Here is a 12956-nt window from a genome sequence, read left to right on the forward strand (position 1 = left end):
GCCTCTGCTCTAGATGCCTGCCTGAGGTGCCTGCATCAGACCACGCCACCCCATTCTTTCCTCTTAAAGACCCTCTGCCCAGAGGTGGGGTCTGAAGCCCCTCTGTGGGTTCGAACCTTTCCTGCAGCCTGGGGCTGGAAGGACATCGCCCAGAAATGAGACATCCCTCCACAACGAGCTCGTGTGGGCTGAGAGGCCTGGAGGAGATCTGTGTGGCCTCTTGGGCTGACAGGCACTCAGTGACCCCGTGATGCTCTGAGCAGCCAGAGGACAGACCCATCCGGCCACAGAGCTGGCACCCGCCCTGCATCAGGAAGCCAGGGCCAGCTTCTCACTGTCGCCAATGTGGGGTTCACCCCCAGCCCCGCCTGCTCGGGCCCCTGCACCCCAGGACAGCCGGGGGTCTGCGTACATACCGTGGTGGTCTTTATCCGCCCGCCGGGCTGTGTGCACGTCCAGCCTGACCGGTTGATCAGCAAGTCGCAGCCCTCCCCCTCCAGACACGGGAGCATGTCACACCACTGCTTCGTCCTGATGATCCGTGCTGTGGACAGAGGACAGAGGTCAGCGCCGGCCGGGGGTGGGGCGGTTCCCATGCTGCCCAGCGCCCAGCCCCAGCCTCAGGGACGGGAAGGCCAGGTGGGCAGCCCCTGGGGCCAGTCGGGGGGCCCGGCCGGGCACCGCCCCTGCCCTGGGCTCCCAGCCACCTGCTCGGTGTCCATGGGCAGCTCTGCCATTAGTCACTCAGTCAGCAGAGACCTAAGCCCTTGGAGACAGTGTCAAGGAGCAGCCAGGGCACCTTCCTGGAGGGGACAACATCGTTCTCTCCTGTGTCTGGAACCCATGTGAGAGCAGGAAAGCCTGCCTGGTAGGACCCACTCAGATGTCTTGGGAGCCACCCATCCACAGGTCAGAATCCAGGGGCTGGGTCAGGCCGGGAGAGGTCAGAACCCAGGGGCTGGGTCAGGCTGGAAGAGGTCAGAACCCAGGGGCTGGGTCAGGCTGGAAGGAGGTGGGCGGGGGGCGGGCAGGGACGTCTGGCAGATCTTCCAGTGAGCACAGTGCTCCCAGAGCTTCATCCACAGGGGACCCCCGCAGAGGCATCCAGGGGTGGTGAGCCCCCAGAGGACGTCCCGGGTGGTGACATCAGGCCTTGAGTCCTTGCCATTGTCAGATGGGAGGGGACAGGTAGAGCCCTGGGGCCACTAAGCCCCTGATGACTCAAAACCTGCGCTTCCGGACGGAAAGGGGTTGTGTTTCTCTCTTCCTGGGAAACCCACCACCACTCTGTGGCTGTAGGGGCGGGGCTGGGGACCCCTCACTGATGGAAACCCTGGAAGGAGGGGCTATGTGATAGAAGACACACGGATCACATTCATGGACATGTCATTAAAGGAACCTGGGAACCACGGGTGGTTTCTGAATTAGGACCAAGTGACCCTGGTCCTTCCAGAGGCAATCGCTTTGGTGCAGACATGGGCAGGGCACATCCCACTGGGCCCCATGCTGCTCTTCCTATGCCTCGAAACTCTTAGTAAACTTTAAAGCATCCTGGCGCTTCTCTTTGCACAGAGGACACCAAGCTCACCTCCAGCCCTGCAGGCTGCGACTGTCCCTGCAAAGTGACAGGGGACCTGGGGCCTCGCCCCGTTGGGGGCCTGGGCCTTGGGGCCCCTGCAGGGGAGCAGGCCTCGGTGAGTCTTAACAGCGGGTGCCCTGGGAGGCGGCCTGGAAGACAGACAAGGACAGCATCCCAGGTGACCCCTTGGTGCCAATTCCGACAGGTGAGCAGGAGCTGCCTGAACACAGGGGAGAGCATCCCAGGACCGATTAGTGATGCCTGCCGCGGGCACAGCGGAGGGCCCTGTGGTGTGTGCTGCCCCACGGCGCCACCCCAGGAATCTCACTCTCCATGGCCACCGGTCAGCCATCCTGAGACCAGCTCCATTCCAGGCCGAGCAATGGACGGAACCGTGACCCACCAAAGTCACAGCATGACCCCAGGGTGGCTGGGCTTGGAGATGGGATCTTTAGAGATCCCGTTTAACTGAGGTTAAACGAGGTCACAAGGGTGGGGCCTCCCCCCACAGAATCGGTGCCCTTAAGAGAAGCGACCTCAGCGAGACCAGCCTCCCCTGTGTGGACACAGTGAGGAGGGGTTTCCGCCAGGAGCCCGTCAGCAGCACCAGCACCACAGCCTCCCGCCTCCGGAGCTGCAAGAAAAGGCGTTTCTGCTGCTCAAGCCCCACGGCCTCCAGTTGTCGTTGCAGCCTGAGCTTGAGCAGACAGCCTAGGAGACCCTATGGCCCGGAAAAGCCCCTCAACCAGCTGAAGTCAGAGCAGAAAAACAGTCTAGCTGAGCGGCAGCTCCCATGGAGGAGGAGAAGGGCTTTGCTCCCCCGATGGGTGTGGGGGATGCCCCAGAAACGGCTCCAAGATGAACAAAGGCCACCCACCACCTCCTGTCCCTCGGAGCCCCCAGGGCCAGTGGGGACAGATGGCTGCGCCCCCCAGCATGCCCCCCTCAGGCCTCCTCTCCTTGTCTGCACTTCATTCTAACGGAAGTCCCCAGTGCACCATTTTGGTAGCAGTAAAATGTACACAAAAAACTTGTTGCAACAAGCACAAACCTTAAACCCATGAAGAAGCAGCGAGATTGAAACACACGCCCTGCCAATCCCTGGAAATCCTGCGTGCACAGCAGAGAGAAGATGGAGACGAATCAAGAAGGGAGGGTTTCTCTGGGATCAACCAGGACACACGGGGCGAGAAGAGGCGCACGTGTGGTTAGAAAAGTCTGAATCTGTGCTCCCCTCTGTGTCCTGGGGCTACGCCCAGGGAGATGCTGTCAGCCCACAGTGCCCGGCTCAGAGACCTCCATCAGGGGGCGAGGACCCAGCCCCTGGCGTGCCCAGGGACCAGAGCAGGAACTTGGCCTTCTCAGGCAACAGGCCTGCTCCTCGGCTGCATGAGGGACATGCAGGCCTAGAGGCAAGGAGGCTGGGGTGAGGCCCTGCTTGGAGAGGCCACAGCCATCCAGAAAGGGCTCATCCCAGACCAGGGGGCAACGTCAGAGGCCTGCTTCTGATGTTGACGCTGCCCTGGCTGGTCTGCAGGACCAGATGACGGAGAGGGGATGGATTCAGTCTGCCCTGCTGTGCCAGCCAGGACTTTGAGCCCGGGGTGCCCCCTCAACCCACCATGGGCTCCGTCCTCCCCGGGAAGCTCAGCGACCGTGGGACAGAGGAGAAGCTGTAGGTGGAATACCTGGCCCAGGGCTGGGCCAGTCCACACCCCAAACACATGTCCTTCACAGTCGAGTGAGGCCAGAAGCCACTCTCGGCCTCTGAGCGTGGTGCCAGAGACGGCGGACAGATGCTGGGGGAGACAGAGCCAGCCTCCCCACAGCCGAGCGCTGGGAGGCCTGCTGGCCCCCTGGAGGCCGCCCCCAGGCTGCAGTGGGCACAGCTCCAGGCCCGTGGTCCAGGCCACAAGCCCCGCTCATCTCTCCTGAAGCTTCACGTGAGGGCTGCTTACTCCAGCACACGGCCCCCACAGTCATGGGGCAGCCCCACAAATGTGACGGGACATTTGAAGGTCAGGGAGAGGGAGGAAAGCTTGAGGGGGGAGGGATAAGGCAGGGAGAGGGACACAGGTGCTGCCCACGCTGCAGGCACAGAGCCTGGACACACATGTTCACACACGCATGCACACGTGGACACACGCACAAGGAGGCAGAGGCCCTGGATGGAGCACACGCCTCTATGTGGGAGACGGCTCACGTATGCGCAGCTACATACACAGACACGCACACACAAGCACACAAGCTCCCCAGGTGGCGCTGCTGGTAAAGAACCCGCCTGCCAAGGCAGGAGACGCAAGAGACGCAGGTGCAGTCCCCGTGTGCGGGAGATCCCCTGGGGGAGGGCATGGCAACCCTCTCGTCTTCTTGTCTGGAGAGCCCATGGACAGACGAGCCTGGCGGGCTACGGTCCATAGGACTGCAGGGTCGGACACGACTGAAGCGGCCTAGCCTGCACTCACACACACGAATGCTGAGCACACACACTGTCACCACACACGTGGGACCACTGTGTGGGCCTGCCTGGCAGGCTGCAGGCACGTGGACGTGTCTGCAGGACAAACAGACACACCGCTTCCCTGATCACCACCCTGTTCCCACCCAGCGAGGTGGCCTGGTGTGTGGGCGCCAGCCATGCTGAGGGCGCTGGCCGGCCAGTACCAACCACACAAGGCCTTCTGTCGGCCTTGGGAGCTCGGCTCAGCCAGCCCCAGCCCACTTCCTGTGGGGGCAGTTGGCGGCGCAGGGCTGGGCCACCGTGTTCCAGGGACAAAGGGGCCTTTCACGCCCACACGTCACCACCTCATCTCTGGTCCTGACGTCATGGCAGCTCTCAGCTGGGGAGGGCGTTCCCTGGGGTGGAGGGGGTCCAGCAAGCAGAGTGACGTGGAAGACAGGTGGGGACCGCAGTCCAGCCTATTCTGGTGTCACGACCGGGGATGCTTGGCCTCTGCAGGCCCAGCATGTGGGTCTCCTGTGGTCACATACCCAGTGCCTGTCCGAGGCACAGGGGAAGGTGGGTCCGTCCACGCTGGGCCTCGGGGCCCAAGATGGACCAGCTCTGCCAACCGGAGCCTACGATGGGCACTGCAGCCGGGGACCCAGCCTGGTCACACGCCTCTCCTTCTGCCTCACACACACACATTCGCACACATTTGCATTTGCACACGTTTGCACACAACACACGCAACTGCACATATACTTGCACTCACACACATCTGAATACACACACCCACATGCACTTGCACACACATTCGCACACATCACACAAATGCTTGCATGTGAGCACACACGTCTGCACACACATCTGCACGTGCAACACTCGCACATGCAGTCTGCACATGCTTGCACAGCACACATCTGCACGCACACACACTTGCACGTCCACATGCACTTGTGCACACACTTGCACACGTTTGCACACACCACACACATCTGCATGCGAGTACATGTCTGCACACACACACACGTCTGCACAGGCAACACTCGCACATGCAGTCTGCACATGCTTGCACATACATGTCTCACAGCCTGCACGTGCACGCTTGCACATCTGCACACACGTGCACACACACACGTTTGTATCGGGCACTTCTGCACATGCACTCGTGTCCACAGGGTGCATGTGAGAATGCAGGCCTGCAGAGTCACTCTTCCCTCCTGCAGCCACACAGGGCAGGCAGAGGCTGGTTCCTGCTCTCCGAGTGCCCCTCTGTGAGAACACCCGGGTAATTCCAGGCCCAGAGCCTCAATCCCGGCCATCGTCTCCTCAGAAGGAAGCCACCCCTGCAGCCCAGGTGATCATGAAGGACCTCGTGGGATACAGAGGACCAGCGTCTTGGGTGGGGAGGGACCTCGAGCCTGCGAGGGGAGCAGGGCAGGGCCCGGGGTGTCCAAGGGGCTGAGAAGTGGGGGGCCCAGCTGGGTGCAGGTCGTGAACACATCAGGGACCTGCTCAGGCTGGTCCCGGTCAATCGGCTGAAGGGCCAATTGCCAAAACTGTGGGGGCAAACCGTGCCCGGAGTCAAAGACAGCCCGCAGGAGCCGCAGGGTGACGGGGGCTGCAGAGGGGCCTGGGGACATCTCCTAGAGCAGATGGAGTGCCGCAGATCAAGGGACCGGGAAGCACAGAGCCATGCAGAACCCCAGCGGGGACCCTCAGGACAGGTGCCACAGGGGCACGGTGCGCCTGCCTCGGGGCCTGTGGGAGGCGCCAGCTCCTTTCTCCTTAAGAGTCCGACGCACCTTCCCACCCCTGGAGCCCCCACTCTGAAGATCAGCCCCCTGGGGTCAGAGGAATGTGGGGCCAGATTCACTCAGATCTATGGCCAACCGGTGAGAGACGGGGCATTGCCTGAGCGCATTACACCCTAAAAAGCTAGTGGGGCCTCACACGTGCCGTTTCTCAGGAGCCTGCGGAAGACCCAGAGTTGGGCTCAACCGGCAGAGAGCAGCAGCGTCTCTCCTGGGAAGGCCCGGGAGACGGAGACTTTGTCTTATCTGCAGACAGTTCCTGAGTGCTTGCCCTCACTGGGCCCGAGAGGGCCCCCAGCTGGCTGGCCCTGGAGTGGCAGAGTCCACCCTCCAGGGCCCCCACTCTGGAATTTTCCATCTCAGCAAAAAAGCCTGCATGAGGCAGGAAAAAGGCAGGAGGGGCCGGGACTGAGGCAGAAGCTGCAGGGCCTGAGCCCGGACTCACTCTGCTCGAAGAGGACCCTGAGCTTTCCCCAGCACGCTCCTCGACTAGGCCAAGCACACCTTTGATTGCTCTCAACCCTCCAGGCCAGGGTCCCGAGGATGTGTGGAGGGTCTGAGTGGACCTCAGACCAATCAGCTCACCAGCCATGAGAGCCTCCTACGCAGGCTGTGTGTCCGACTGTTGACCCCGTGGGTGTGTTTGTGTATATGCATGTGTGCATGTGTGATGTGCACAGATGTGGCCCTGTGTGACACCTGAAGCTCTCTTGCAGGGATGAGCTGCGTGGATGTGGGGCCCCTGCCCCTCCCCGCAGGGGCATGTGTGATTCTGGGACCCCTTTCTGCTCCCAGCACACACAAGCTCCAAGGATGGGGAAGCTCAGAAACACACCCCTTCCAGACGCCTTTGCCGGTCCCCCCCGCCCACTCCTGCAAAACTGAGGACATGGACAGGCAGGGCGACCTTGAAGACACCGGGGCTGGTGGCCGGCACGCGTGCTTGGACTGTGGCGACGAGCGTGCCGCCCTCCGGAGTCTGGACAGATGGACGGGGACGCGCGGTGCTAATTGGCCCGGGATCACAGAGACCGTGCTGCTCCGCTCAACGCCCATGCCCTTTGCTGCTCGTAAATTACATGGTTCCCTTCGGAATAAACTGTTTCTTCATTTCCATTAACACATGAATCTGCTTACTTTACTCAACAGCTCGGAAAAATGAATCATCCAGAACAAAACTGGTGGGATTCCAGAAATCTCCGGCTACACTCCCAGAGGCAGTCATAGAGGGACTGCGTCCGTCCAAGAAGGGGAGGCTGCATCTAGCAGCGGCGTCCCTGGCCCCAGAGTCCCCCAGGTCTCGCTGGTGCGGAGGAGTCAGGCCACACCCACACATGGGGGAGGGGCGGCTGGCGTTTAATGTGAGCAGAGAGACAGTAACTACACACACACACACACACAACCCCCCCCACGCACACACACACACAACCCCCCCGACACACACAGACAACCCACGGGGGCCGGACGAAACTGAGATGTGCACGGGTTTCCAGAAGAGTCCCCGACATGAGGGGCTGGCACAGGCCCTCAGGATGGAATCGAGGTGCTCCTGCTGCAGGAATGTCTGGAGGTCCCCAGAAGGCCCCGTCTTTCTGCTCCTCAGGGCAGCACGTGGGGGCCCCTCCTGGGAGCGGTCACCAGCTGAGGCAGGAAGGCCGGGGGGGGGGCTGGAGGTCAGAGGGCACCTCGGGTTGAAGGGTGCTGTTCGAGGGTGTCCCCTGCCAGTCCACTCTCAGGCCGGCCCTCCCGGGCAGGAGGGCTCCGAGGAGGGGCCTGGGGGCCTGCCCAGGGAGGCCCCGCCCGGCCTGGGGAGACGAGCCTGCTCAGCTGGGCCTCCCGGCAGGCTCTGGTCTCCCTGCATCCCCCCCAGAGATGGGCGACCCTGTTGTTGCTGCTGCTAAGTCGCTTCAGGCGTGTCCGACTCTGCGACCCCATAGACGGCAGCTCACCAGGCTCCCCCGTCCCTGGGATTCTCCAGGCAAGAACACTGGAGTGGGTTGCCATTTCCTTCGTCAATGCATGAAAGTGAAAAGTGAAAGTGAAGTCACTCAGTCATGTCCGACTCTTAGCGACCTCATGGACTGCAGCCCACCAGGCTCCTCCGTCCATGGGATTTTCCAGGCAAGAGCACTGGAGTGAGGTGCCATCATCTTTTCCGGGCGGCCCTAGGCTCAGGAAAACTCCAGCAACCATAACACCTGCTGGGACCCGCACGCTTCTGGGAGAGATCCACTGTGCCCTCACACACTCAGAAGCAGCTTCTGTGTTCCAGAAACTCCCGTTTGAAACATCAAAGCCCAGGCACACCCGGGGAGCCCACCTGGCGGGGCCGAGCAGGCAGGGGGCTCCTGGGGGCTCTGGATGGAGCTGCGGGGCTCACGGGCTCCGCTGACCGTGGGGCCAGCTTGCCGCTCCTCCCGGGGACGCACAGGCTTCCTTGCGGATGGACAGACAGCTGGCCGTCACTCACGAGGAGGCGATGTGACTGATCCTCTCATCACACACGGGGGTGCAGAAGCTCGGAGAGGTCCAGAACTGTGCCAGGGTCACAGAGGTGCCGGAGGGGTGAGACGGGGACTGGAGTCTACTCAGCCTGACTGCGGCCCCAACTCTGACTCCACGTGGCCGAGGCCAGGACTCGGCTCCCCGGGCTGGTTGGCAGGAGGAATGTGACCCACCCAGAGGGGAGGCCGGGATGTGTTCAGAGCCTGACCCACCCCACGGGGCTGAGTCCCAGCTCTGCTGCTCACGGCTGCGCCCTTGGGAGAGCCGCCTGCCCTGTCTGGGGCCTCCATTTCCTCACTGTCCATGGGATGAAGGCACCCACAGGGTGGGGGTTGGGGGGCTGCTGCAAGGATGGGGCTGACATGAGAGCCAATTGGAATGAGCTGGCCAAGGTACCCCCCGCCCCCCGCCCCGTCACCGTCCACGCTCTCAGGGTTATCACAGGCTGAGACAGCAAAGATAGCGGCCAGCGGAGTGCTGCGGGTGGGCGGCCGTCCCTGTGTCTGGCGGGAGGGCGGGGGCACAGGGCCCTGGCTGTCTGTGTCAGCGTCCTGCACTCTCAGGGGCGGCCCAGCCACAGCGAGGACCGCCAGCCCCGCTCCGGGCAGCCGCCCGCGCCCCCCCCCCCCCCGCTCTGCCGGCCCACGGTCCTGCTCCGCAGAGGCACCGGCAGAGACCAGCTCAGGCCCCCGCCGTCTGCCACGCCATTCCAGAGAGAGCAGCTCAGCTCGGCCCTCAGGACAATGTCCCCCTTGTTTGGCATTCTTTTCTCAGGACGCACTCCTGAGAGGGGAATGACGGGATGGAGGGTCTGAGCGTCTCCATGGTGCTGGACGCGTGCGGCCAGGCTGCCCGGCAGGTGGATGAGACGCTGACCGTGCCTCGGATGACCTTCTCGGATGACCTTCTTGGATGTCCTGAGTGTGGCCAGTCAGGCTGCAGGCCTCTCCGTGTCCTCCATCCCGTCCCCAGGGGTAGCTGGCACCAAGTCGCGGCCGGCAGGCGGGTCTGCGGCCATCGCAGGAGGGGGTCGGGGACAGCTTTATGACGGCCTCGGGCCTGCGGTGGTGGCTTGTCTGCCACTCTCTATCCCCAGGAGCATCCGGAGGGCAGGGGACAGATGGGGTCCAGGGGCTCCCACTGCACTGGACGCACAAGAAAGCCCAGCAGCACCCCACCCTCGGGGGCCTCCAGGTGCTCTCCAGAGATCTGGGTGCCCGCTTGGGGCTGCTCCAGCCTGGGGCCTGGGTCAGTGGCCGGAGGACAGGGAGCCGCTTCCCAGGCTGACCGCCGGGGTCTGAGGCTGCCTGACAGTCTCACGAGGGTTTCTGGTGTCCACGCAGACGCACGTTCACACTCGCATATCAGGAGCTTCTGAGCGCTCCAGGGCTCCACTGGATCCCTGATACTCAGAGCACGCAGCAGGCGTCTGCTGGGTCTGCGATCGCGGGCGGGCTGAGCTCACAGCCCCCGCAGTTTAGAGGGCTGATTTCGCCCCCTCCGCCACCCCCAGCGTCGGGCTGCGCCTCTTGTGAGACACAGGTATGTGAGATTGCCACCAGTGCTCCCAAAATAGGCTCCAGGCCTCTGCCACATTGATTATGGCCGACAGTGGGAAGGGGGGTCTGTGAAGGCATTGCCGCCTTGAATCACAAGCCCCTGCTGCCCACCTGGCTCCAGCGTGTTCGGTGGGCCCAGACGTGCCCACTGGGAGCGGGGCGGGGGTCCTGATGCAGGCGGGGGAGGGCCAGGTCTGGGGGGCGGGGCTGTGTGAGGGCGGGGAGAAGGGATACAGAACCCGAAGGGACCCGAGACCCCGCAGTCCTGGCCTGGGGCTGCCTGGGTGGACCCGAGGGACCGAGCTCCGGGCAGAGAACCCTTCCCGCTGCAGGGCCAGCCCCTCAGACTCCTGCTCCAGCCTCCAGCTCTGGGGCCCACCTGGTGGACACTGGACCTTGGCCCCAGGATGGAGGGACACGGGGTGGACCGTCTGTGGACCCTGCAGGGGAAGTGTTGTGGGTTCTGTTGGAAACGTTGTGAGGAGATGGGGAGGAACAGAGAGCGCCCTGGCGGGGATGTGGAAAGAGCTGATGTAGCTGCACGTGGCCGCTGACCCCACGCCTTTACTGGACAGCATGGGCCCTGTGGTGGTTTAAAGGCCCTTGTGCTGAGGGGCACAGAGGGGTCCCTGAAGGCTCCAGGGGATGGAGGCGGCCGGCCTGAGTCCACAGGAGAAGGTCGTCGGGACGAACAGCCCTCCTTGAGCCAGCCTTCTGGAACCTTCTCTGACCCTGCCCGACTTCTGCAAGCCAGCCGGGGCCTCTCTGTGGTCCAGGGTGGCCTCTGTGCCCGTCCTGTCCAGGGGGGTCAGGACTCAGGGACTTTTCAGGAACAGCCTACCTCCTCCTTGAAGGGCTGTCCCCAGGTCTGGCTCCAGGCTCCCTGACCTGCTCTGGTCCCCTCGGTCACGCGGGATGGACAGATGTCAGTGAGCCAGCCCAGAGCACGAACTGTCCTCTTCCTTCACGGCAAAGGCTGGCGGCAGCTTCCTGGCAGGTGACCCGAGTACTGCCGGACCAGACGGGAGTGCCCTGTCCTCCCCTGAACCGAGACTAGACCTCCAGAGAAGCAAGCAGGGTGGGAGTGGGCGCAGCTCAGCTGCTGGGACCCCTGAGCTCAGCTGGCCTGTCAGCCTCTACCCCCCAGGCCCAGGGGGCCAGGGTCACTGGCTCAGGCTGAGCTCAGCCCACCTGCAAGGCACACCCAGCTTGAGCACGCAGGCCTGCACTCGGAACAGACAGACAGGCAGGGAGACCCACTGTCCCCAGAGATGCCTGGGGTCCAGAGGCCCCAAGGCCACCCTCCGCCCTCCCAGTGGTGTCTGCGACAGAGGCTGAGGTTGTGGGCCGCACCAGGCTGGCACACGCCACACCCGAGACCCGGGGATTCGAGGAGAAGAGGCGAGTCCTCCTCCCAGTCACTCAGGCTGAATCTTTCAATCACCCAGCAAAGAAAAATCGGCAAAACCCAGATTATGTTTTAAAATTAGACAAAAATTTTCTTTCGACAACTTCTAGACAGTGTGATTTAGCGAGCACATTCTCGATAATTATTTTTTCTTTAAATAGTTACAGTAGAATGGATTAATTTTCAAGATGAGTCTCTGATTAGCGTGATTCATTAGCTGCCTGGGCACTGTCCGCATCGGAGTGCAAGGTCAGAGAAGTCCCCTGGAAGACTGGACAGCAGCCCGCGCCTGTGGCCAACTCTCCAGATTTGGGTAATCAGATTAGATTGAGAGAAAAACCACAGTTGTCGCAAGCTACTTGCTTCATTATCTCATTAGGATCAAGAAATGTACGTGGAGGGGGAAGAAAAAAATCTTTCTTGGGCCAATTCCCATGAACTGACAGAAGCTCCTTGGGGGAGCAGTCAGGAGAGGCAGCCAGATTTCCAGTTTAACTCGTGACCGGGAGAGCGTCCCCCCTGGTTCCGGGAGGCCACGGGGCTCCTGGAGGGCAGCAGGAGGGTGTCAGGCCCTGGCTGCATGGGGACATCACATGTCCGTGTGCAAAGAGCTGGACACGCCCTCATTTAGGGCGGCCACCTGGGCAGCCGGGTGCCCACAGGGTTGGGGGCTGTGCTCAGGGCCTGTTTCCAGAAAGTGATGAGGCTGCGGTCCAGCAGAGAGGTCCAGCCTCTGCAGGAGAGACACTGGATGTGGCAGGAGACGCTGAGGCTGAGAATGTTGTCTGCTTTCAGGGAATCCAGGCCCCCACTAGGACTCAGACCTATCACCTTTCATGGATGACAAGGCCCATGAAATATCTAGAAAACCACTCTGCCCATTCATCTCTCCTTTCATCCATCCACCCTCCACCCATCTGCCTATCCATGTATCCATCCATTTATCGACCCACCCACCCTCCCATCTCTGCATCCATCTGTCCACCCATCCACCTATCCATTCATTTATTGACCCGACCACTCTCCCATCCATCCATCCAATCTTTAGTGTGTGCAGCACCGTGAAAACTCTTGAACTTGCCTTCCTTTGCCCAGTGGTGAGACGCCTGGTCATGCCTACCGAGAAAGGCCAAATAACCCAGTGCTCAGGGACCCCCTGTCCTCCTGCCCCCTGGAGCAAACTTCAGAGGGAAGAGGGGGGAGGGAGTGACATGACTAGCTGGATCGACCCCACCCCGCCTCCCTCTGACTCCTGCACAGCGGACGTGTAGCCAACACACGGCGTCCCAGACTTCCTGCCTCTCCCTCCTGTCCTGTGGTCCACTTGGCAGTGATAGAAGGAGCCAGGGACAGCCTGTGGGCACCTAAGACTTTGCCCAGGCTCTTTGCCCCCTGATGTGAAGACTGACGCATTGGAAGAGACCCTGATGCTGGGAAAGACTGAGGCCAGGAGGATAAAGGAAAAACAGAGGAGGCGGTCGGATGGCATCATCAACTCAATGCACGTGAGTCTGAGAAAACTCCCGGAGGTGGTGAAGGACAGGGAGGCCTGGCGTTCTGCCATCCATCGGGTCGCAAAGAGTCAGACACGACTGAGCGATTGAACAACAATTGTAAAAAGGGAACCAGCGAGTTTCCACCCATGAAC

The 12956-nt window shown here is 62.0% G+C and overlaps 1 protein-coding gene across 2 annotated transcripts in view; it reads right to left on the reverse strand.

The window, feature by feature from the left end:
- The window catches only part of TAFA5 (TAFA chemokine like family member 5), a 183360-nt gene that overhangs the window by 26283 nt on the left and 144121 nt on the right, over positions 1-12956 (reverse strand). For both annotated transcript variants that reach the window (XM_040233615.1, XM_040233616.1), the window contains exon 3: positions 417-544. In XM_040233615.1, the coding sequence (XP_040089549.1) occupies positions 417-544 (128 nt within the window). The remainder of the gene's footprint in view (positions 1-416; positions 545-12956) is intronic.

This window comes from Oryx dammah, unplaced genomic scaffold (genome assembly GCF_014754425.2).
Source record: "Oryx dammah isolate SB20612 unplaced genomic scaffold, SCBI_Odam_1.1 HiC_scaffold_29, whole genome shotgun sequence".
In the NCBI taxonomy this organism is placed as follows: Eukaryota; Metazoa; Chordata; class Mammalia; order Artiodactyla; family Bovidae; genus Oryx; species Oryx dammah.